General features: G+C 46.1%; 1 protein-coding gene across 4 annotated transcripts in view; it reads right to left on the bottom strand.

Moving 5' to 3' along the window:
• Positions 1–27108, bottom strand: part of slit1a (slit homolog 1a (Drosophila)) — an 89107-nt gene that overhangs the window by 56703 nt on the left and 5296 nt on the right. For all 4 annotated transcript variants that reach the window (XM_070977297.1, XM_070977298.1, XM_070977299.1 and 1 more), the window contains exons 2-4: positions 21506–21577; positions 19074–19145; positions 17504–17575 (exon numbers count right to left, since the gene is read on the bottom strand). In XM_070977297.1, the coding sequence (XP_070833398.1) occupies positions 17504–17575; positions 19074–19145; positions 21506–21577 (216 nt within the window). The remainder of the gene's footprint in view (positions 1–17503; positions 17576–19073; positions 19146–21505; positions 21578–27108) is intronic.

The following is a 27108-nucleotide window of genomic DNA, read 5'->3' as shown; positions in this document are numbered from 1 at the left end:
CCCTAACGTCAGTCAGACGGATGCAGCCGGCCAGAGTGCTAAACCCATGAAAGCAGTCCAGGCTTGTCTCTCACAACATGACCCACATTGTCAAGATCTAGCACTTAGCACCTTTAAACCACCGCCTCTCTTATGTCTGTCTTCTGCGTCTTGTTTTATTTCCCTCTCCAGGTCTTTTATAGCTGATTTTTAGTGTTTCTTGCTGCTTTTTGATGGCCTGCTTGTTGAGTCAAGTGGGGTAAGAGAGAATCTCTGTTGCAATCACAGTTAGTGCTGTGAGAACAAACAGTCAGCCTTGTGTTTCTTTGTCACTCCCTCTGCCTATCGTTGGGTGTCAAAATTTGACACCAATGTGACAGAGTTTAGGAGGAGTAAAATAAACATCTTTTATTTCTCATTTAACCAATTACTCAAAACCTCTCAATGCTTCAGTCTTTAACATCATACCACAAGCAGCCTTAGAAGAGCTTCACCTAAACAGTCTAAAAAAGTTGTGTAAACCTGAGCAAACTTTTGATGCTTGAGAGTTTTCAACGCTTCGTATGGACACATTTCAGATCAGTCTGTATTCTCAGGATCTACCAACAGCCTTGTTTTACTTGAGTGATTTCTAAAATGAATGTCATTGTTATAGTTTTATGAGACTAAGACAGAATTATCTCAGGTCTTAACTAAAATCACCTAAATCTAATATGAGGGGCTTTTAACACAAAGTGACACAGCGGCTAATGAGAGGCTAACTGTGAAGCTCTCTTCACATTTACTGCTGCATCCGCAAGGAGCTCCACATGCTCACCGCGTACCCGACACATGTAATCCACCCCCATCCAACACACACACGCACGCAGCCACAAAAACATGCTCTCAGTACCTCACAGGGCTGCATATACACAATATGTGCACACACAAACAAGTTCTCACATGGCAATGCTCATACACGTGTGTGCGCTGTGCATGCACGCACACACACAAAGCCTGATGCGCACAAACACACACAGCCAGGGAGATCATCTGTACTCTAAATATTTAAAAAGACTATTCCTCTGTCTGTAATTAAAACCACTGCAGCATTCCAAAGCTGTATCCCCTACCATCCACCCATTCCTCCCTCTCTCTCCCTCTCTCTCCATCTCCTCCTCGTCTGTTGTTCCTTCTTCCTTCCTCCACTCTGACCTTTGCTTCAGTTGCCTAGAAATGGGATGTTTGAAAATCTTCCAAAAACAATGAAAGTGTGGGAACCCTCTGTGCAACAACTGCCCTCTCCTTGACACCTGTGAATCTCTCTCCCGCTCTCTCTCCCTCGAGAGCACCCCACCACCGCCACCACCCACCACCACGCTCACAGCTCATCTAGAATGGCATCAGTTCATTTACCGTTGGGAGAAAGTAAAAGGTCAGGTTTTGTCTGGATGGTAGTCAGCCGTCTCTCCTGAGAAGAAGGTTGCCTTTCCTGAGAGAAGTAATGATATGTTAGGACAGCCCGCAGAGCAAACACAGGAACCTTGAGTCAGCGACACACACTGTTTGGTTACAAAACTCAGGGCTTCTGTCGTGCCTGGGCCTGCGGGGTACCGGGGGTAAATCCTCTCCCTGGCCCACTGCTTCCTCCCATTAGAATCTGCCCAAATCCTGCCTTTATCACTGTGTTTGCTCTGCTGAGCTCACTAATGCTCACCAGCCTCTCTCACAAGGAAGGTGTTTATATGCATGTGTGTGTGCGTGTGTTTGCTTTGGCCTGCGCAGTAATGCTTCCCATCCCTTCACCATCAACATGGATGGAATGCAGAGTGTAATGTGACGAAGGCCTGTGAGTGGGAACACACACTGAGACGCTCGCAGGACAGACGCGTTCCAGGAAAGGAGAGCAACAATATATTCCTCAGCTCTAGCAGCCATAGATGTAGCGTGTGCGTGTGTCTGTGTGTATATGTGTGTGTGCAGAGTTGTAAACAAGCACTTCTCATGAAGTGGAGATGGTCTACGGAGAGCTGCTCTCATTTCAAACATCATTTATTTATTAGCCCCCTGTGTGGGACGTACACACACCACACACACAGTCACACACGTGCACGTAGTGACAGAAATTCTGCGGTTTATTCCATCACGCATCAGTGATCAACCTCATTCCCTCATCCTTTTCTTTCCGCCCCCTCCCTCGGTCCCTCCCTCCCTCCTTCCTTGAAATCGATGGAGTGTTTTGTCACCCAATGCTGCCTTTCGTACAATATTCATCTGAAGAAAAAAGCTCATCTCACACTCAATGAATTTTCATAAACTCCGTTTGGCGCCGATTGGTAAATGGAGGGCTACGGGCTTGACACACATGCACGTACGAGCACACATGCACACACACAGACCAACAACCCCATTATCCAAGCTTCAGGCGAGGGCTTTGTTTCGTACCATTGGAATCTGACAGTGATTTATGGAGAAGGGGAGTCACACTACACCCTGATACACACAGCAAAACAAAGCAAGGTTACTGGCCCAAACATGGGTACAAAGAAAGGTTACTGCTCCACCAACAAAGCCACACTGACAGCAGTGCATGCTGTGGTCTGGGGTCAACACCACATCAATGCAGCCCAATGGACGAATTCAGCCGACAGACTAAATGAATGCATTGGTCGCTTTCAATAACTTGTTTTGATGAATTCCATGAATATGAATCTCTCTGCTTCCTCACTCAGTGATTCTTTAATGACTCTTCCGGAAACTCTCCCGATGTCGTGCTGAGTCTAAATTTATATGCCAGCTTCTGGAGTCATTCTCTGCGGCCTTACCACTGCGGTTTTGTCAGAGCGATGAACCCTGAGAGGCCAGACACACCCTGCCTCTCAGCGCAGGTATGCCCTCTGCAGTGCCAGGCTTGCTTCTTTTCCCTCTGCGTGGGCATGTTGGATCCTCTTTATATCTGCTATCGGTTACAGCTCAGGTGAGGACAACACATTCCTTCTGACTCATTATGAGTGTTGAGAACACAAGGCAGCGATTTAGCCGGCAATCTGCAACAATTTTAGCTCCACGGTCGGTTTTGGAACACACACATGCAGACACTGCAGGGAGAAAACTGATTCCCGAGGGAATACTTTTTCTACACAGCGACCACAGAGCTTTTCTGCAGCGCACTGCAAAATCAACTCTGGGTTTGTTTGTTGCGACTCGCACTCTTGCTGGGACACAACAGAAAGCTGTGATACACTGTCTTGTTATGTCAGCAGGCCCAGATAAAAAGAATGCAGAGATAAGAGGAGTGTGACAGACAGATGAGGGGCAGAAGGAAAAGTTTGCCAGTGTGGTGTGTTAAAAAGTTGGATAAAGGACACAAAAGACCGATGAGTCACAGACACATAACACTGACAGTGAGTCATCCTTAATAAGGCTTAATTTGGGGGTAAGACATGAGTTGCTGGCTAAGGGCTCAGGGATGCACCGCAGAACCTAATGATATCAGACAACAGGCCTCTGCAGCTAATCATTGCAGTCACATGGGCCATATAGACTGTACTGTAGACGCACAAAGAGAGAGAGAGGGAGAGGAAATGGGGCAGAGGGAGAGAGGTATAAAGGCGAGGACGGGCCTCATTTGAATAAGAGTTCATTTTCTAAAACTGTTCCTCTCCGTTTTGCTCATTTCACCACTCGGACTCTCTTGATGAGTGCTTCAGCTTTGGCAACAATAATATACGATGTGTGTGTGTGTGTGTGTGTGTGTGTGTGTGTGTGTGTGTGTGTGTGTGTGTGTGTGTGTTTGGTGGAGGTTTATGAAAGCCACTCCAGGGCTCTCCAAGGCCGGCCAGCCACGGCCAGCTTGACGATTGAGGATTGGAATTCAGGAGGGTGGTTGACAAAGAGGCTCTCCCGTGGTGTGTGTTTTACAGAATGAGAGAAACACATAGTGTAGATGGAGAGAGAGAGAGAGATAGAGAGAGAGAGAGAGAGAGAGAGAGAGAGAGAGAGAGCAGGTGTGAGTGCCTGAAACTGCATTGACAACTCAAAGACAGTGGTCTATTCAGTACCACGTAATTGCCGTTACAGTGGCAGCTTGTTTCTTTAATTTCCTCTTTAGAGCGATACGGCAGCTCTTGTGTTACACATTAATTATGTTTTCTGGGATCCCCTCTCTGCACCTCCCCCTCCCCGCTGACTGACAGCTCGGCTGCCTCCTGGCCCAGCCTGGCTCGGAGCACAGGAGTGGGAGACTGAATAGGCTAATAAATGGTGAAGGAGGGGTTGGTCACACCCCACCCTATTGTAGCAGCGCTGTCACGCCTGACCCTTAACCAAACATGTGCACGCACACAGACGTGTATACACACACACATACGCACACACGCACGCACGCGCGCACACACACGCACGCACGCACGCACGCACGCACGCACGCACGCACGCACGCACGCACACACACACACACACACACACACACACACACACAGCAGGGCTTTTATGATTAAATAAAACTAAACCAAAAACTAAAAATAGGTGTGAAAAAAAAACATTTGAGTTACGTGAAATAATAAGAAAAACTATCTTTGCACATGTATACACCGCATTCAGAATATATGTCTTATTTGGGGGTTTTACTACAATTTGAGACACATGGCCTTTTGTCTGTTTACGGTCACCTCTGTGTTGTTTAGACAACAGTTTGCAAGGGAGGGGAGGAGATGCATGCATAAAAGAAGATTCCACATATCTGTTGGGAAGGAGAGACACACCTACTTTTAAACATGGAATACTCAGATATCAACAGGTTTTGGACACGTGTGAATATCACAACATCGATCTTTTCAAGAAGGAATGACAGAGGGAGGCTGAGGTCATTAGTCAGAGTATGCATAGCTGCTTGAAAATGGGAATATTAGCGTGATACTCTTTCAATTTGTCATGCAAACATCTTAGTAGGAATATTGTCTCTTTCAGAATAAGGGGAAAAAATGCAGTATTTTGTGCATGTAAATGTAGTCACTGTGTGCATGCAACCTTGTGCGCAGTCACACATACACACGCGCGCACACACACCTTCACATCACCTCTGTTAGCCCTGACCCCGTACCAAATACCCAGGCCCCCCCCGTATCCAAGGTGACCAAATGAGGCCCCAGCTATCGCCTAGCAACCAGGGAACAATGAGCTCCAAGGAGACGGAATGGCTCGAGCAAAGGGCAGGCTATTCTCTGGAGACGAGGGAGGGATGGAGGGATGGGAGCCGAGATGGGGAGAGGAGGGGATGAGGGGTGATGGGAATGGTGTGAGGACACATCTTTAACCATGTCACAAAGAGGGTGCCTGCCTGGGAAACAAGGCTGTGCTTCTCTAACCCCGCTGGACGTCTTCACTCAACTCCGCTCCGCTCGGCTCACATTCACAACTCGGGTAAAAAAACCAAAACAATCTGACTTCTACCTTTTTTCTTCCCCAACCTCCTCTCTCCGTATCCACACATGAGGGGAGGCCGGGAGCAAAGCCAGAAAAGCAAAAGGCCGGGAGAAATGAAATATCTTCTGTTCCGCTCTCTACGAAGCAGACATCTGTCAAACATCGAAAATATCCTCGTTATGCTACGCAGACTAACTCAGGACTGACAGCATTATGACAACTTTCACATTCAATCACCCGAGGAAACTTTTAACTAATTCGATCGTTGACAGAGACATCCTGAAGCTCTGACTTTACTCGTACTGTGAAAGAAACTTTTATCAGTTCTCCATCTCTATGCCCTTGGAGGAGCGAGGGTGTTAACACAGATGTATCACCATCTTCCAACTTTCTATATCCAGAAACACAGGTAGGAAGGTGAATGAGGGTGAGACTGCCGAGGGGCCAAACGCAGCACAACAACACTTTGCCAATTCAGTCTCCATAGAAACTATTAGGAGCCATACTATAAAAAGACAAAGGAATGAGTGAAAAGTCAAACCCGCCCAGACAACTGGCTCACACTGTAATGATTTCACTGAGGTATTTATCACATATCCATCTTTGATTAGGCATCTGCCATTATCTCCTGCCAAGGTTTCTGGCAGTAAAAACAACTCCTGCAAGATCTCTCCACTGATCCTAAAATTGACACTCCGCCGAGCTAACACAAACCAAATATCAAAGATGTTTTACCAATTAACCTACAAGAAAGAGTTGAGCAAGGGGGAGGAGAGGAAAGAGGATATAAAATGGGTAAAATGACTGTTGAGGAAGTGTGGAGGGCTGTTGGGCACCGGTCTGTTAGCTTGTTCATGTGAAAACACTTTGTTAGCCATGAATGGCCTCCTCTCTTTTACAGCAGCTTTATGAAGTGGAACCTGGGCATATCCTCCCTGCTCCCAGTGCGCACACACACACACACACACACACACACACACACACACACACACACACACACACACACACACACACACACACACACACACACACACACACACACACACACACTGTAACTTTCTTTCTTTTGCACAAATTAACACTAATAAGTGCAAGAATTAGCTACTTTTCTCCATTTTATATGGAACATCTTTGGGTTTGGAGCTGTTGGTCAGACATAACAAGCTGTTTGAAGACATCGCTCATTGTGGTTGGCATTTCTCACTATTTTCTGACATGTAGCAGACAAATTATTAAATAACAATAATAGTAATGAAAATAGCCATTAGATGCAACCCCAGCAGGCATGAACATAGCAGCAGTACTATGCTGTGGCCAGAAAGGGACCTAATCTACAAGGAAAACCCTGCCTGTGGAGCTAATGAAGGCGTCAGGGGGAGGAAGCAATAATGGTGTGCGGCTATGCGTTACGGATTAATAGACACATACACACATATGCAAAGATTGGTTTTGGAGTATTTAACTGGGGAAAGGAAGTGGTGACGCTCTTTCAAGCCAAAGTCAAATCAAAGCACATCAGATTTTGTTCAAATAATTCCTCTGGCGCTATTTCTTTGTCCATGTACTCATTCAGATGGCAATTTTATGAAGTGTTGACACACTCAAGAGAGCGAGTGGAGAATAGTAATAGTGAGTGTTGTATGAGTTTCTGTGTCTGCCATTGATTTCTGGCCTATGTCGTTGTCCTGCTTAAAGTATCTGACCTTCTGTGGCCTGTAAATATCGTGAAAGGTCTCTGGGATAATGTATTGGACAGAGGAATGCTATAACTTACACAGACTATAATGATTTGCCCTGTTCTTTGACAGTATTGTGTGTCTCCAGGGCTGGCTGGGACACTCTTGACTTCATGGGAACTGTCTGCATCTCCAGGTCTGGCCTGGGCCAGGGTTGACCCACCACCCTTCTATTCTACAAGCCACAATCCAATGCTGGTAATATCCACTCCACTAACACCAGCACCAACGACACCCCCTCCAGCCATCAGCTTGATCTCCACATGAAAGAGCCTGCAAGCTCATTACCACAGCCTGGGGCTCATCACCGGGCCTTTTATAAGCCAGAGAGGATGGAGAAATTCAGCCAGGAGGGAAGAGGAAAGGAGAAAGAGATCTCATATAGGGCTCACCATCCAGGCAGCCAGGTGTTAAAGGTAGAGATAAGACGCGGGGAGGAAGTAACAGAGGGGGAGGAAAGGGAAGCGATAAGGAGGGTAGGACAAGGTAGATGACAGAGAGGAAGTGAGGTACAGTAAAAGGGGCAGGGGGGATGATAGAGGGAAAACGGGGGAAAGCTGACAGAGGGAGGAGGCTTTCTGCTCCTATCTCTGTGCAGTGTTTCATCCTCCACAGGGCCCCAGTGTCACTCAGGCCTCCTCCAGCAGAGTCCAGCTTTGAAGTGATAATGGGGCTTTTGGCTAATGCTCCATTGCAGGTGCCCGTGGCTCCCTCTCCCTCTCTGTCTCTGTCTCCCAGCACGGCCACAGAGATGAGAGGAGATGAGAATCCTTTCAAAGTCTGCAGATGAGGCCAATCTTTCTTCTCCCAGCCTCTTTTTCTTTCTTTCTCTTTATCTGCCAACCCCACTTACTCTATCCTCACACTATTTATTGCTTTGCAGGCACTGTCTGTCACCTTCAGGTCCTTCTATTGCCCTCTAACTCGTTTTACCCTCTTTCCACTCCTCTCCTTCTCTGTCTATTTACTTGATTGAATTGCTACAATGAATATAGGAGGGAGGGATTTCAAAACTGTCTGAAAAAAACAATTTAAAGTTGATCAGGGAAAAAAAAAAATCAACTTTCCAAGCTGTATAAATAATGAATAAAATACATTTTATATTCCTCTCCTGCCCCACCTTCATTCCTCTTTCACGGCTCTCCTCCCTTTCATCCTTTCTGCTTTCCAACTGTGCCTTCCATCCCTCTGTGACTCCCTCCCTCTCAATCGATACTCAGTGCTTCTCTCCTCCATTTCGGTCCTTCTGAGGTGTCAGATTGGCGGGACTGCAGGCCCTGCTCCGGTTACAATACACAACAGGTAAACACACACATAGCTCAGGCTGCATCTCAGATGTAACACTCATTTCTGGAAGCTTTGTTTGGGTGGGGCAGGTGTGTGTGTAGTCCTAGTTGAAACAGCAGGAAAGAGGAATCGATTCCATCCCCCAGCGATTCTGTGCAAAGCTGAGAAGGAAAGACACCCCCTGCACAGAACAGCACACTGTTTCCCATCAAAAAATATCTCCACAGTCGGCGTACACATACACTCTGGGGCTAATGAGATCACTGCTTCGTGCTGTGATACCAGCAGGAGAGCATTGTGAGAGGGAGCCAGTATTGGAAACAGATAGACATTTGTACTGGAATTCAGTTTTTCCTCTTTGCTGTGCTCTCCGGCCCTGCAAGGCTCAATATGTATTTTTACTGGAATGTGGGCAGTCCACTTACCTAAGCAGACAAGTGTCTTTTGTTTACTGAGAAAGTAGGATGGCTGAGGAGAGCGTGCAGAGCGCAGAGGCTCAGGATAGAAGGTTCTGGTTGCAGTCAACACTGACAAGAGTTGAAATAGCTGCATATTTAAACTTTATTTAAAAGTGGGGCTGTGCCTGTTTGTCTTTTTCCAGCAGTCACACTGTTTACACACACACAAAACTCATTACTGTGAATAACCAGATATGGGTACACAAGTCGATTAAGTGTTTACATGACTCAGAGTGACTGTTGTTTGTTTGAAAGTCAATCAAAAAGTCATTAGAAACATGTCACAAAGTAAACAAGGGAAAACGGACTGATTTTGTTGTTTATTGTTTACATATGAATTATTAATGGAGACCCGTAAAGCATGTTCTACTTTAAATTTGGAGCACTGTGGATGACTGATTTAGAATTCGGTCATATTTTTGCAGACTTCTCATATCAGCAGAATTATTGAGAAAAACTTTGAAAATCTTATAAATTAATGTTTGGCCCTGTTTGATTGAATAAACGTTTGCTTATAAGTCACCTTTTGTTGTATAATAGCCCTTATGGAAACAATAGATTATGGTACATACAAGTATTATCATGGGATATTAAAGGAGAACATTTAGCCCCGAAAAGAGAAAAAAACTCAAAGTGTATTCAAGGCTGGAGGAAGCTGCCAATCTGCTGATATCCATTTAAAATAGAGTGACTCCTTAAAGCTACGAAGAGACTGGGTAGGGACTGTGTTCAATTCACTGTGGCTTCTGTGGCACACACACAAAATCAAATGCCAAACATATCCAGAGTACTCTGTATAAATGCCAAGAGTAATTTCACAAGCAACCAAGGTTTATTAAAATGCCAAATGTAATTCCAACTTTAATATTAGAGGGATTACATATATCTGAATGTTGCCTTGATTTTGTCATAACTACAATGCATCTCATATCTCATACTGTGAAATATAATACATGACAGCTTCCTAGCACAACCACAGTCTACAACTGCCAATTAGCAGCTCTATCTGAGGCTGTAGGAAGGAGGCGGTGTGCTGAAGGGCACCTAAACAGCAGTTGCAGAAAGACAAAAGTTGCCTCATTTGCTTAGCCAACCAAGATTTTCTCAGCTGGGATTCACACCAGCAGACCTGTTGCCACAAGTTTGCTTCTTTCACCATTAGCCTGCATCTTAACCTCATTAAGCCCGAGGTGCACGGGGCATCGTCTTTGTGCCGAGACACACTCACTCATCAGGTTTTCAAGTTCGGCTGCAATGTGGCAGCAGCTCTGCAGCCCGTGTAGTCTCAAGAACAAAAGGCATGGAGGTGTGCTAAGTATAAAGCCCTAAGAATGGACCTGCTCACCACAGACAGAGCGGAGACAGAACCCAGAGTTCACACACGCACGCACGCACGCACGCACGCACGCACGCACGCACGCACGCACACAAACACACACACACACACACACACACACACACACACACACACACACACACACACACACAGAAATATAGCCATAGGGAAGAGGAAGGAGTTCAACCAAAGACTCTCCTTCCAGAGGATAAAGGGATGTGTCTTAAAGCCTATAATTACATACACACACACAACTAAAAATCCAAAAATCTCTTTCCATCCATTACACCACACTTTTCCCAAGCAATTGGACCGAATCTCGTTCAGAAAATTTGAGTCTCGTTTTGAACCGTTTCACCTCCCAACGCTTTCTTTCTGCGTGTGCCCTCTTCTCGCTCGGAAAAGGTAAACAGCCCGAGTTAGAACCCCGCAGAGCATTGGTTGCTACAGCAGCAAATCAGCAGGAGTGGGCAAAGTATGTGTGCAATGGCATTTGTGTGATTGCATGTGTGTGTGGAGGCATAATTTGCCCTGCAGTTTGTTTGTTTGCTCTTTTTAAATCTCGGAATCAGAGACAGAGCCCGAGGCCACAGGGTAGGGCTGGAACAATCATTTACTGTACGCGTGTGGGTTTGCTGGGCATGTGTGCTGGGCAACACATGCGCATGTGTGGGTAGTTTCATGCTTCTTCCTGTTTCAGAGGATGTTGGGAAGGGTTTCGATCCCCCTCTCCCTCTCCCTCTCCTCTCCCTGCCCAAAGGGAGGAGAGGCTGTGTTTGGGTCTGCTTGGGTTACTTCCAACACTGAGCTCCAGAGCGTCAAGTCCAGACCCTAACAGCTCATAACTAGAGCTTACACATGGACACTGTAATCTTCCTGCTAAGATCCTCACACACGACACTTCCACGTGATGATCCAGAGCAGATAGCGGTGATTGAAACCCCAGATCTTGAGCCGAGCCATAACGAGATGGACAGATGCGCTGAGTGAGGGAAACACCTATCGCAGGGAGATTGCACTCTATTAGGCCTGTGATGAATGAGCTGGATTCTTCATCCTGATAGCTACATTCATGCTCCATCATGCTGCTTAAATGGACAGAGCCATTATGCACACACATGTCCACGAAGCATGTGTTCATACACACACAAGCAGGACAACCCAACTAGCACTATATGGGTTGTTATTCCTGGCTGGAATTGCAGCATTCCACAAGCCCCTGCTCGGAGATTCCAAGGAGAGAGTGTACGTGTGTGTGTGTGTTGGCGTGTGTGTGTGTGTGTGTGTGTGTGTGTGCGAGGAGATGAGGGCAGCCTTTACTCCCGTGTGTGTCAGTTCCAATCTGGACCAGGCGAGGCCAGCCGTCACAGAGGCAAACTGTCGGCAGCGGCAGAGAGAGGAGGAGGAAGAGGAGGAGGAGGAGGAGGAGGAGGAGGAGGAGGAGGAGGAGGAGGAGGAGGAGGCCTCCTTCGGCAACTCCGCGAGTGAAATCCCTGTGTGTGTATACTCATGACGGATCTAGACCACACTGTGATGTCTTATTCATGCCGTATCAATTCATAATGACCAGGCCAGTCCCCAATGTGAAGATGTATATTCACACACGCACACACACACACACACACACACACACACACTCGCACATGTGTATGATTGGGATGGTCATCGCAGAGGAACCTGTGTGTGCATGTTTGCTTGTACGAATATTTAGAGCATCAAGAGTTTGTATGCGCCAGTATGTGGAGCAGTGTGTACCAGACGCTGGACACACACACACACACACACACACACACACACACACACACACACACACACACACACACACACACACACACACACACACACACACACACACACACACACACACACACGCAAAACAGCACTGATGTCCCAGCGCTTTAGTGTGAATATTTAACAAGCCTCAATCCATCTGTTCAATTATTCATGAGGAAGGACACAGAATCGTTAGTAAATATAAACACCACTGTTTCTCTCCTGCTTTCGCCACAGCTTTGCTCCTCTGACTGTCTCTTCTTTTACTTTCTTCTTCTGTCTTTTTTTTCCTCCTCTCGTTCTTTCTCTCTTGTGCTGCGGTTGTGAATATTTCAGATGGCGGAGTGGTTTTTAAATTACCCCCTTTTGGCTTCCGCTCTCCTCACATGGTTTGGTCTGCATTTCTCTCTCACACACGGTCCGACTCGTAAAGAAAACAGCGACAAGCCATAAAAGCCACTTTTACCAGCTGACAAGGACAGGGGCAGGAAGAGGGGCAGGGGCAAGGAGTTAAGGCCTGCCTGGTATTTTTTTGGTTGGCCGCCAGGTCAGGTATGTCATACTCCTTCTCTAAACTGTAGCCATGCATCTGAGTCAGGACTCAGTGAGTGAGTTCACCCAAATTAGGAAAAAAAACCCATAACTTGCCTCTGTGGTCATGCAAATAGTTTTCTTTATTCAGGTTTGATAAATCTGTTTGTCTCTGAGAATTTATTATTATTGGTAGTGCTCACAGCGTTGCAAAGTTATATTTTAGAAATCCAGCAACTGCAAAAAAAAAAAAAAACAGCATCCCTGTTACTCTGGATAACATGAATGTGAATAATTCTCATCTCTGCCAAAGAAAAGAGGTGTTGCTGTTGAAGTTTTTAGTCTGTGCACCACAAATCTCAGACACTGACATCTAAAAGAAAAACTCTGTATTAATTAAACCAAAATCTGAAAGGGTAGGTACCACTAGTAGAAAGTAAAAAAAAGTCCTAATTTTTGGGTGGACTGAACCTTTAAGAAGTTTCTCTGATGCAGAGATGATGCTTTCACTGCGTCTAAAGTTAACTTCGCTCACTAAAGACTCTGCTGTCACTGTTTACTTAGTGTCAGACAAACCAGTCAAGAAATCAGGATGTCTGCCATCGATGGTACACAGACCTCCTGATGAAGGCGGGTTGCCATGGGGACTGCTGCCAAGCGGGGGCCCAAATGGTCCTCTGAGGCAGAGAGAGACCTAGCACGTCGAAGCAGGTCATTCATAGGCAGAAACAAAGAGAAGGAAACGACAAGACCAGCTTGGACCATTAACAGCCTGCCAGACACACATGCGCGCACAGACAGACACACACACAGCGCAGTATTACACAAACACTTAAAAACAGTCATGAGGAGCGGAAAAAAAAACACACATTCACTCCAGTCTTTCAGCCAGTCATACACAAAAAGTCAAAAGTTGAAAGAGTTAATTTGCTTGCTTTGTGGCACAAAAGGTCTTGGAACACCAGAGCGAGTTTACAGCCCAGTCAGTCTGCAGCAAATGAAAAGGGGGGAATACTGTATATCTAATGAGTCACAAACAAGTGGGAATACTGTGACAGAGAGATGATTTATAGGTTTAATGATAGTGCACATTATTTATTCTAGATCTCCTTCCCCCAAACAATTCTTTCTTCTCACACTGTGCTACTGTTCCCTAAGCATCAAGCGATCAACAAACAGAAAACACAGCATCCCTCCAACACAAACACCGAACAGGCAGCTCCGCATCAACACATAGCTGATGCCGCTCTTTTATCTACAGTCAAAGCCATATAAAGAATGTAATCCCTCGTGTGCGCCTGCCATCCACACATTAGCACACAGAGATGTAATTATAGTGTTATTCTGTGTGTGTTTGTGTCTAATTAGTGTTATTTACATTTTCCCTCTTTTTTCCCCTCTCTTGTGTGTGTGTGTGCATATGCATGTGTGTCACGCAGCCAGTATTTCAGCGTGTGTGTTTAGGGTTTGTGTATATCAGGATACCAGTCGTCAAGCATTAACACAAAAATTAAAGATCTTAAAGTAGGATGGGGCACATCCCCTCTGCGATCCTTTGCCAGGGTTTCCTCTGCTCCTCTGTAGTGCAGGTACAACCACACCCTTCCCTCCTCCTCCTCCGTACCTCCCGGGGAGACACACAAGGGAAAACCTCTCCTAACCGTCCCCTCACCCCACCACGTAACACTGCACGCTAGCCATTAATGACAGCAACACCCCTTCAAACGAGCCTGTGTTGTTGCCGGCATTTGTTTGTGGGAGCAACAACCAACACGGTAATCAAAAACCGCAAAATACCCCTTCGCCTCCTCCTCCCACAACCCCCCATCCTGAGCCCAAACCAGATGCTATTCCCCGGGGCCAGCTATCAGGCTAACTGCTCTCCACTCCTCCAACTGCGCTCACCTATTCCTCTTTTTTCCTCCATCCCGCGGTCCTTCCTTCCTCCTGCTCTCCCACTGCGAAAAGACACTAATTACAGACATGGATGAGTAGATTACAGATCTGAAGTGCAGTGGAAGTGGGATGAGGAGAAGTCAGGGGTGGTGGGCTAGGGGCAACAGGTCGTTAACAGTGATGAATGCAACTCTATTTTCACTGTTATTGTTCACTGATGTTCTGCGCAGCGCCTCTCACCTCAGTGCTGCTGTTCCCATGCCTTCTCGTCAGTGCCATCCATCACAGGCAGCTTTAACTAACTCTAACTATCTCTAATCATCTCTAATCAATTCCAATTATCTCTACTCTGCACCTCATGCATCAGTGTCTCTGGTATCGCTCAGGCATGGGAAGAGACAGGGGAGTGGGCGTGTAGATAAAGAGGTAGGCTCTCAAAACAGAAAGCAGAACATGTGGCTCAGTAACACAGGAGACATACTGTTGCATTTTCAACAAGCTATGGTTCGAGCTTTTGCAGAATTTTGCAAAGATAAAAAATAATTATTTGTAAATTTGAATTTATTCTTATGTTGCCAGATTCAAGAGAAGATTTGCCATTTTTCAAAATCAGTGCTCTAGCAAAAACGCTTGCATTAATTCTCCATTTTCCCTCCGCAGCGAAAACTCATTACCCCGTTAGCTTAATGACTGCATGGGAGTCAAGTGTGTAAAAACTCCCCACAAATCAACAGTCGCCTGCTCATTTAACCGACAGCCTTTTATTAACCCAGCTCGCTTTTCCTCAAAAGTTTAATGAGAGCGACAATCTCCTCTGCTAGTCCTCCCTCCTCTATCCCCTACGTCCTCCTTTCTGTTTGTCCTCTCAGCGGGATGCCTAAGACAAATAGCCACTTCGTTACACGAGCTTTTCCTCAAACGCTTACTCCAGAATGAGCAAGAAGAAAGATGAGGAGAGGAGTGTAAGACAGACAGAGAGGAAGAGTGTAAAAAGTACAGAAAAAGGGAAGGGGGCAATTAATCCTGCGTCCAAGAAACCATCTGGGTTAGTGCTCCACCTGAGGGCAACAGGCTTTCACATTAACCTTTCTTGTTGGGATCATGAAGTCAGACCCTAACGAGCCCCAATGAGCGCTTTGAGCAAGTGCAAAGACTCTCACACAAATACACAAGATGCAACCACAGACTCTGTGTCTGTTTCTCTCTCTGTCATCCTCAGACTCACACTCACACTCACACTCACACACACACACACACACACACACACACACACACACACACACACGAAATAGCAGCGAAAGTCTTCCCCTGGGAGCTGAGAACCTTTTAAGTCCATTAAAAGCTGCTGGCGGGAGCGAGACAAGGCTGTAACCTAACCGCATCAGACTGGAACCAGAACCCACGGTGTGGCTCAGACACACCGCTCAGGAGTTAAGAAACACATTAGGGAAAACTTTTGTCTTCTACTGCTGTTCCCGATCCCACGCTACTAGACCTAATTTTTAACAAGCACTAGAAGTCTTTCATAAAGTCGCAACTGTCAATCAAACACAGGCGCCATAGAGATTGCATTATTTTCGATTCCATGGCCCTGGATTATACATTTGTTTTAACTGCTGAAGAATGTAAGGCACTTCCACACCTGAAAGGCTTCAAGGTCCATTACAGTTCTCTTTTATCCAGCCAAGGAAAAAGAACAAATGAGTGTATACACAGACACATAGCGAATCGATTAAGCGATGTTAAACAAAGTCTCATTCTCCAGAACGTGGCAGAAAAGCCAGTGCTAGGTTTAGAATAATGAGCATGAAGTTAGATTGGATGAAACAGGGGAGCTGTGTTAGCACAATCCTCTGGCTGTTGGCACAGCCCGCTGCTCCAGATGGACTAATCACGCTTGTTCAAGGCCATCCGCTGGTCTGGAAGGCCTCGGTCTGCTCTGTGTCTGTTCCAGCTAGACAGACAACTCAGTGCTGCTCAGTGTTACCAAGCCACAAGCAGGCCGGCCTTGCCCCAAAGGGTGAGGCTCTGCCCTACAGCCCGACAGGCTGGTTTTGGCATAACGATAGGTGACATGAAGAGATAGTTGCGAGGAAGTGACAGATAGGTTCAAGATGGTGTTAAACATCAAACGCAAGATAAACAGATGGAGGGCTGAGGCCCGGGACCATGGGTTAGTAGTACCACTATGTGGGTTAAAGGGAGGGAAATGATTTTTCCATGTCCCACTGTTTCATTATTCCCAGATGCTTCAGGTAGTCTGAACTGGAATAGTGGAAGCTGGAATGATCAGCAACAGGGACACTGATTATTCTTAGGAAAGAAAGAAAAAACACTGAGCCTCGTTGCAGATGGGAATAAAAGTTTAGCATTACTGCGGGATTGTCTCACTGCATGGGGCACAGGGGTGTAAGGGTGTGTGGGTGTGTGACAGTATGGGATTGGCCTTAACAAGTGGAAACTGAATGAAAACAGCGACATTTCATTCATATGATGGAGTTAAATGGAAATGGAGTCCTATGGCAGAGAGGGCTTTAGGGACTTCTCCTGTGACATAAAATAACCTCATTAAGTAACACAGACATCCTCTCACCTTGAACAGAGTTCAAAGTCTAGCGTGTCCTTTATTTCAAGTCCCGGTGTCACCGGTGGCTTCTCTCTCAGACAGACTCGCACACAGAAACTGCAGATGACTTGGCTAGAAGGCCCAATGATGTGCAAAGAACTCAGATTTCCACTCATTCAGTTACAGACAGTAAATACAGTGGAAATTACAGGGCACACTTCACACACTTCACCTAATAAGTCAGAATGTTAAAGAGACTTGATGGCACTCCAGCAAGTGCAGTTGAAGCTTAATTGTCCTTTAACTGTGTTTAAACCAAACCAAACCAAACCAAACCAAACCAAACCAGAGCCAACATTCAGCAGACTTATTGAAACCATGCTTTGTATATTGCAGTATATTGTTGTAGCGCATATACCTCTGAGCAATACTTGTGACTTGCTTTATAAAGAAGAGACAAAGAGAGATGGTGTGTGCGCTGACTGAGAAGAAGAATTCAGCGTGTGCTCGATTGAAATAAATAAGTGAATGTACTTACAGTCGAGACAGGGCAGGGTTCTTCTGAAACAGCAACTCAGGAAGCTGCTGCAGTTGATTACGGTTCAGCCGCCTGCGGTAGGGAAATCATATGATCAACCAGTGAGTTTGTGTGTGTGTCTATGCATGTGCGCCCTTGTGTAGGCTGTGAATAATTTCTGCTAGCTGCTGTAGAATCGGCTTAGCCACAGGCTATTGTGTTTCAGTGTGCTCTGAGTGTCACATAAATATCCAACTGAAAGTTCAGGGGAATTAAACTTCTAGTCAGAGACAGCGCCGTAAATTATCTCTGCACAGTTAAATTACAACGCTGCGCCTAGCAGAATTCAGTGCCCTGCTGGCTTTCCCAGAGTAACGGAATAGCAACATTTTAAACAAGTGAAATACATCCACCAGTTATCTGAACATGGACAGATTTTATCAGGGCTGAACTATCAAAACAAGATGTTTCTAAATAAAATTAAGAGAATTGGATGAGCATATTCTAGCCCAAGGAAGCACTGACAGGAATGGTGGTTGGCAACAGACTCCATGTCAAACAACTAACGTCCAAGACTGGCAGGCTTTATGCAAATACGACAATTAAGTCAATGAGGAACAGACTGTTGCTAATCTGTTGGAAACCACAACTCTCTTCTCCCTGAATGGCCCATTGGAGGCACATGGGAGTGAAAGCAGCGGCTGTGGCAGAGAGAGGCTGCAAATCTGAAAGGCAGGCCGCTGCCATTCCTTCAGACACAGTCAGACAGATGTTTGGATCTGTGCCACTCACTGTACACACTGAGAAGAGTGCTTTGGCCAGCGGAGGTGGAGATTTAGTACGCAATGGGCATTAATGGTCTGCTGCTGCTGCGTTCACACTGAACTGTACCTGCTGGTGGGTTAGTGGCTTTTAAACATTATAGAAACGAGCCGCTTAATTTCCACATTGGTCTGGCACATGGATACGTCTACCCAATGTTTGGGATCAGCTGAATGTGGAGGGGGAGGGAAGCTGTGCATGGCCCCGAGTTTGGTAATGTAAATTGTTGATGTGGGTTTCAGATCAGGGGAAAGTCTTTCAAAACTTAACCACTATGTGAGCATGACGGCATGTGTCCATAAAGTCATCTGCTGTGCAGGTTTCCATGTGGGTAGCACTATTGATTTGCTAATGAGCTGGTCGAGGTGTGGTTGACTGTGTTTGTCTGTGTGTTTTCCCAGCCGGTTTACAAGCTGTCGAGGAGTCCTGGTGCTGTCCAGATGAGCTAGGGCCTGCGGTGGGGGAGGCCTCTTAAGCCCACATATCCCACTGAGGGCAATCCTGTCAGGCAAAGCTAATAAAAAATACTCCCAACCCACGCTGTACCCTCTCAGCGCCATCCGACCACAATGGAAGGACAGGGAAGTGCCTCACACTTGATACACCATGTACGGTCTGTTCCTCCTGTTAGTCTCATTATACTAATACAAGTATTGAATAGAGATCAGAAGAAGGGCGGGATTTTCATTTGAAGTTCAAGTTTAGAAAAGACATAAAAATGTGTTATTTCTGGTCAGCCTATCTACAGACAACCCTGGGTGGTACTCACAGTCTCTCCAGCTCCTTCATGTCATCAAAAGCCCCACGCTCGATCACGGTAATCTGATTCTCCATCAGCTGCCTGCAGAAAGAGGACAGAAAGAGAGCCTTAGAAACTATGTGATACAGTGTGGCTTTGACTTTTTAACAAGACTGTAGACGGCCACTCAGGTTTTAACAAAGTATAGGGGGGCTTTGGGGTTTGGGTGGCGAGACCTCTTGCAGTATGTATATTCAAGCTGGGTGCACTATATTCAACACCTCTCTCTCACACACACAGGGCAGCGGTGTGGACTGGGGGCACAGTGTGGAATCTTGGCAAAAGAAGCAGAAGTAGCAGCCAGGAAAGTATCTAAGGTGGCTCAGAAAGTGTGGGTCCGGGCTCTGGTGTGGTCCACTGGGTGTAGCGGCTGGGTGGAGGCTAGACGAAAGGTAGGCATGGGGTCAGAAAGTGTAAGAGGGGAAACTGAGGTGGGCTCCAAGGTTTTTACAATTGGCACAATCAAGGGAAAGTGGGCTGCCTGTTGGATAGCAGAGTTGGACAGTATCAGAGTTGCAGGCAGCACATCAAGGCTATTAGTCATATAACACAAACAGGGATGCACACAAACATACGGTACACGCACACAAGCTGGAACACACCTTTACCTCACCTACACTGCCAAAGCTAACGCACGAAAAAAGAGGCTTGGATGGTTTTGGAAGTGTTACAATAACACAAGGCCAGGAAGGAGAGAAAAGCGTCCAGCGGCTTCAGAAGCAACAAGAGCTTTCCTTCATTACGTATACAACTGTTCTGTGTTGAAGGCAACCTCTCATGTCTCCTGTGAGGCTGCGCTGCGCTGCAACTCAGCAGTCTGGGCTTCCTCTCCATCGAATATAAATGCTAATCACTGTTCGCACTCCATAAACATAGAGAGAAAAGTGCAATTCACCTCCGATCTCTTTCTCATGAATTTAGATGGAAGTGCAAAAAAAATCGTGATGAGTACTTTTGAATTGAGAAAACTTTTTTTTTCTTTTTTACAGACAGTCTGAGGGCATGCAGCCTTCAGTTTTTCTGATCTCTTTCTTTCCTCTATTGTTCTGCATTTCCTCACTTGCACGCACACACACGCGCACACACACACACACACACACACACACACACTGCTGATTTAAACCAGCCAAGCACCCGCTGCTGCCAGACAAGGGGAGGTAAATCAGCTGTGTTGATTTTAGACTGACAGGATAGATGGCAGCTGACTGTAAAGATAAACTTCTGTTCCTGTTTGGCTCCTTCTGAGGGTTGCTCGGGGGTCAGCAGGATCAGAGGTCAACCCTCTGCTAGTCTTAATGTTGTCGCGCCACGGAGGTCACCCCCCAGTGCACAGTGACAGACTTTTTTCTGGTTGCACACAGACATGCCATGTACCTACACTATGTTAATCATGCATCATGTACCATATGGTTGACTGACATTTCAGAAAGTGCGCAGTGTGTGTGTGTGTGTGTGTGTGTGTGTGTGTGTGTGTGTGTGTGTGTGTGTGTGTGTGTGTGTGTGTGTGCAGCACAGTGGTGGCTGTGAAGGTATCAGAGGCTTTAAAGCTATGGGAAGTTTTGTCTTTAGTACCCCTGCAAGGAGTTGTTTCCTTCTTACTTAGTAGTGACAAGCTGACGACATGAAGGCATTTAACCTCCGTGTGGGGGTAGAAGGTGGTGCAGAAAAGGAGGCATGCATAGGAAGATGGGAGAGGACAAGGGGCAGTGGGCACAAGCAGGCTGAGGCTCAGAAAAGACAGGGAAGACAGGGGGATGGGCGAGTAATGATGAGGCTTGAAAATAGTCCGGCTTCGCTGGGTAGCAGGAATTATGCGCAGCTCGTGTTACATCTAAAACATGTTCAGGTCTACACAGCTTCCCCTCTGGCAGTGTTTTTAACACCTATGCCTCTGCTCACAACTGTGTGCGCACACATGCACACATGTAGACACTTTTACAACTACTTTAATACCTGAAGTCACAAGTGCTGTTTAATTTCAACACAGAGGGAGTCAATGACTTCACCTGAATGTGTTAACTGTGTTGAGAGCCTTATAGGAGTGGCATTTGTGTACACATTACATGTTGATGTGTGGCAACAGAGGGCAAGTGAGCGTGTGTGCGTCTAAGGGACAATAAGTGCTACTACACCGGACAGAATACAGTGAGAGAGAAGTCCATTACTTCACTTGCTGCAGTCGCTCAGTAGCTTAATGTACTCTGGAGTAGGACTCTTGACAGAAGCATCTCCACTTCACTGGGTTTATGCTAATTTGAGCAGGAAGACCGTACTGCTTGTGAGCTGCATGGTTAGTTACAGCTCAGGTATGCACGAATAGATAAACTCAAACACTGACATGCACCACAGATAAACATACGAACATCTCATCATCACACATGAACATGAAGGCAGGTACTTACAGAACTCGGATGTACTTTAGTCCAGCAAAGTCACTCTTGGTGATGCGTGTGAGGTTATTCCCATTCAGTTCCCTGCGAAGAGAGACACGCAAACATATATGAATAATTCATCTTTATTCTCCCTCTGAACCTGTTAAGCCTTATGACTAAAGGAGCAGGCAGGAACATGGATGCATCTCTGTCCGCCGATACCTGAAGCTTTGCAACACACACAACCACACACAGTGCACACACACATTGCCCCAAGCTGTTTGCTAAAGCATACTTCTGGTGTAATATATGCTGAGAATGTCTCAAATTGCTGGCATTTTTATGAAAGGCAAATTGCTTTAGACGTGATGTGAAATGTAACATATATTGATGGGTAGAATGAGAACGGTTGTGTTAAAGGAAAGTTCACACTTTGTTCTAATTCCACTGGGAGATATTAAGAGGTCCTATTAAAATGGAAGCCACATTTGAGCTGCCTGTTTGTCTTTCTATTCCAGCCCTCTGCCACCAACACCCACAACCCCCCTCTCTCTCTGTCTGCCCTGTCCTTCTACTGTTGGTGGGGATTAGCAGGAGCCAGTGGGGAGGATTTGGGTAGGGCCACAAGGCCAGAAAGCTAAGTGCTGTGGATATAATGGGAGCAGCCTCCCTGCTGAGAGCTGGCCATCGCTGCAAAAGGCAGAGACAAAATAGTTGAAAAAGAGAGGTTTTGAATTTACTGTTGGTTTCTTACAAATCAACTATCCCCTCATGGCTGACAGTTCTTTCCAAAGTGTTGTGCATTTGATAACTGTAGCATGTTAAACACGCCGCGCCACCAGTGTTTTGGTGCATCCAGTTATCTTTGCTGATATAAGAAAGGTTTGTATTGTCGTTTGTTGCAGCAAGAGACTGAGAAAGATTCATATTTAACCTCAGTAGCACGTTGTATTCTCTTGACAGAGGGAAAAGAAAGCAGGCATAAAAGCAAGCAAACGTTTCTCTGTGCTACTGCACTTTATGAGCCCACCCTACCCTGACCCACCAACCTCCCACCCCAAAGCACAACCAAAAAACTGGTTCCAAATCTACGCCGAAAGCACTGGTCTCTCTCCCTCAGTCACTCTCTTTTTCTCTCGTCTAATGACCACTCCAGGGACTGTAGCGCTATGCAGTACGAAAGAGAACGGTCATTATAGACAGATGGTGTGTGTGTGTGTGCGCGTGTGTGTGTATGCGTGTGTGTACACAGGTGCATCGGCGGGCCAAGCGACAGGGCCACGGGAAATAAATAATGGACTGGGCTTCATTAGCCTGGGCTCCGATACACACACACATGTGGTGCTCATTACAGGTGCTTACGCAGATAGGCACACACATACACCCACACACACTTCTGGATTCCCAATGTCTTATCTTCAGGGTGGTCACTGCAGATGAGACCCAGAGAACATTAAAAGGATGAAAAATAGAAGAGGAGAAAGGGGAGAGAGATGGTTAAAGTGAGGGGTGGAAGGGGGAATATGTGGAAAAATGAGTCACACGTAAACAAGTAAAACCACACGTTTCTCCCCCAGCGATGAGATCTCGCTTTATCCTGTAATAAGAGACATACCATTGTTTCTGCTTGTTGCCTAATCAAAGGCGTTATGCAACAAAGTGTTTCGCTAGTTCTGGTGACTGAGCTAAATTTACGGTTCCTGGAACCTTCTTCAGACAGTGTTGCATTATCCTACTGGAAGCACCCACCAAAAGCCATATTGGCCAAGCACCTGTTCAGAAGCTCTGACATTTAGGCAATGCTCAAATGCCACCAGCAGCCTATGATGCTTTAACTACTCAGGATCCACACTGTTTATGACATATTCTGACCTTTATCGTTGGCATTTTGCAACAGAAACCATGCAATGTTTTCATGTCCTTGAGATTGCCCAGGTGATAATCAGGCCCTTGGAAATTGCCCAGGTAATAACGTTTCCTTTGCCGCTCATCTGCTACAAGTGTTGATGACTTGTGCACGCTGACATGCTCTTCTGCAGTTAATGCTGAGTTGTTAATGGCACATTTAGGAAATTCACTGTCCCTGGCATTCATTTTGCATGAAATGGGAAATGTTCCTCATAAAGTGCACATCGGGGGGCTTCATGATAAAAGCATATGGCCCACATATAATGCTATAGCTCCTGGTGTTTGACCCATCTGATGATGTCTGCTGACCCAGGGGAATATTCTGTCTCTGGGGAACCTTGCCAAACTTACTCCCATCTGTAAGGAGGCTCTGTTGCTCTGGCTGATGGAAAGTAGCTGGGATTCACATCAGCTTTAGACTGGGAAGCCATTTTGGCACGTGCAAGCGCGCACACACAGATGTACACATGTCAGTGAACTTTGGTGCTAAGTTCTGCATGGATGAACAAATCTAGGTGAACCTACATACAGAAAGGTAAGAGAATATGGACTCTAGACATGCATAAAGTCTGGAGTCTGCGGTGCTGGTCTCTGTTGAGGCCACTTCATGCTAAAGTAATATATGGTGTCACAGCCTCAAAGAAAAATCTGCTGTTTATTAGCTACAATATCAGTCACTGCTATTTTCTTTGTTTTACAATCAAAGGAAGCAAAGCAATGGCTTTTGGCACTGCTGCAAAGGCACATTCACTCCTTTCATAGACAGATGTTTTGTAGTACTGATGGGTTTTCACATTACTGCACTGCAGTATTACTTTAGAGGCAGAAAATTATTAGGTATCATTCCCAGTTCCTACAGTGAAGGGTTTCCACCCCCAGCTGCGTCAGTCAAATCCATTCCATCCTCTGGAAACTGTAAGGATTCCCAGTGCTGACACACTTCCTGCAGAGCAAGTGGATTTATGACATCACTATCTAATCCCCCTTCATCTTCCATCCGAAATTGATTGATGTCTGGGAGTACTTCCTGGTTCACCCTCCCTGGAGTGGACACGCGGCAGCTATGCTCTACCGCTCCACATCTTTATAATTCAAAGGGGCTCAGAGCACTGCTACAACACTGAAAAACTCATTATGTTTATTTCTGCCAGCTGCTGGGGTGCCTCTGCTGAGGGGGACCTGGTTCGAATTGAGCAACATTACATGAAATGAAACCCAAAGACTACAGGGAGGATAAGCAAACACGCTGGCTCGCTAAGGCCTGCATACAGATACACTCACGCAGATACAAATATCCACATGTGCTCTGTTTCTTAAACACACACACAAAGACCATATAAATATACTGTAACAAGGAATGCACATAAGCAACCTACTGTCATGTACACAAAAAGCACCTGTGGGGAAGGTTACTGTGCTTCATTGGGAGCGGGCCACAGCAAAACTCAAATGAATGTGAAGAGGGCTAGCAAGTCAAAATGATAACAGCATGACAAGGCAGACCACTCTATTTTAACTTTTATTCTAACCTTTGAATGATCAGTTAAATTGCTGCCACACTTTGGACTTCGGGGTTGGAGTAACACTGACAATGTCCCAATACTGAGGTTAGACAGGACTCCTAAAAGGTGGGTCAATGTTAGTACGAAGCTTCAGTTTAATGCTTGCAGCCATGAAACAACTGGCAATGCAAGACTTTGAGACTGTGGCCAAAAAGTAGTTGGATCAAGACACCATGTGGACAGGGTTGCAAGCTTTGTAAATGTGGCTGGCAGGCTAACAAACACATTTCACAAGATGAAATGAGCACACCTTCTATGGTACATGTAATTTCCTTGATGCTCCAGACCTATCTCAACACTCCTGGCCAACACAGTCCCTCCCATACTGCAGCTCATTTTCTTGAGCAAGGACAAACTGAAGCAGCACCATGACAATCCTTCATCTAGGGGTCAAACTGGATATTGGGGAGTCTTGCTGTTTAGCAGGTCAAAGTTCATTCATCCCGGACTCTACATGAGGACAACAAATGGGAGCAAAACTAACTCTCTAAATTAAACTACCTATCTAACTATTTTACCCCCTTCCTCTTTGAAATTAGACGTAAATGACTTATTAAGGTGTTTATTTTTTGCAGAGCAGTCATTCTGTATCACTGCTGTGAGCACCACAGGACCATTTGTCCTGAACAGCTTTCGCCTGGCAGGGAATACAGAGGCCAGCTGATTGAGGATCAGTGGCACGGAGCGGTCCAAACTCCTCACTGTGGAAACAATCTGATGATCAGAAGCCTGAGGCCCCGTACAGCCCAAGCGTGGATGCTCATTAACCACAATCACACACTGATAATGCTATTTGACCAGACCAGCAAGCGCTCTCCCTAATGAATGAACTGAACAGGTTGAGAAGCTGTGGAAGAGTGAAGCCTTCCTCCTCCTCCAGACTTTACAACATATGGAAGTGACAGCCGTGAAACACACAGGAAGAGAGATGGGGGGGGGGGTGTAGAGTCACTGAGAGACAGAAAAGCGACAGAGAGCTGCTCTGACAGTGTTGTTAGCTGCCTAAAAGCGACGGTGTGGAGCGGTGTGGTGGAGTGTTGCGAGTAGCCTGGGAGCTGTGAAGAGCTGACGGGCTGTCTGGGCAACATCAGTGGAGAGATGAGGCCTGGTAGACTATGAGGAGAAAAAGTGACCTACATACTAGCTGGTCCGATGGGCTACGGAACCAGGCGGTACCATCCGGGCTCACAACCTCCTACTCAAAGATAGAGAGACTGAGGAAGCGAGAGAAAGAAAAGGAAAGAGAAAGAGAGAGAGAGAAAGCAGACCACCATGACCAAAATAACACACTCTTAAACCCAACTGGAACACTTCTATCCACACTAAGAGGTCAGATTTCTGCTCAGCTTGAACAAAACATTCCCTCCCATTGAAATGTGGCTTTCAGACGAGCAGTTAAGGCCCTCAACTGTACATTTTTAGTGCGTGTGTGCGTCAGCGAGCGTCCAAGCGTGCGTGTGTGTGTGCATAGACGACTGAGAGTGTTTTCCCAGCTCAAGGGCTATTTACAGTTTTCATTCTGCACAGTCAGGCCTCAGGAGCAAGATTACTGATAGGAAAGGTAAACATTAAGCAGATCCTACACATGCATTATACAGACACACACACACACACACACACACACACACACACACACACACACACACACACACACACACACACACACACACACACACACACAACCCTGTCTCAGAACCTTGACCCCGTGCAGGGTCTCCTGCATCTTGCAGAGCCTCGTCTCATTTTAAAAAGGCTACAGGTAAAAGTCAGGGACCAAAACCCAGGCATATGTCTTGTGCGTTTTTCACCTGGCCTTCACACAACAACCTTGAAAAGGAGACTCAAGAGTTTTTTTCTCTCCATGTAGCAGATGTTGCTGTAAGCAAAAAGCAGACAGATAGCAAGACAGACTGGGAGATGGGAAAAAGAAGCCAGGGAAAAGACAAGGGAGAAAAGTAGCACACAGCCACTTTCTGATCAAACATAGATAAGTTATGACACTCTCTCAGGCCGAAGTGAATCAATTAAACATCTGTTCCAATGTGTGTTACTGCCACAGGCTGGAAAAGGAACACACACAGGGCTGTAGTAGGAGCAGAGACTGAAGGGTCTTTCATGGTTTACACTGTATCTGTAGTTTGTTCAGTGACAGACGCTGAGGTT

Source organism: Chaetodon trifascialis, chromosome 13 (assembly GCF_039877785.1).
Source record: "Chaetodon trifascialis isolate fChaTrf1 chromosome 13, fChaTrf1.hap1, whole genome shotgun sequence".
Taxonomy (NCBI): domain Eukaryota; kingdom Metazoa; phylum Chordata; class Actinopteri; order Chaetodontiformes; family Chaetodontidae; genus Chaetodon; species Chaetodon trifascialis.
Note: the sequence above shows the minus strand (reverse complement) of the source record. Positions and strands in the feature narration are given on the sequence as shown.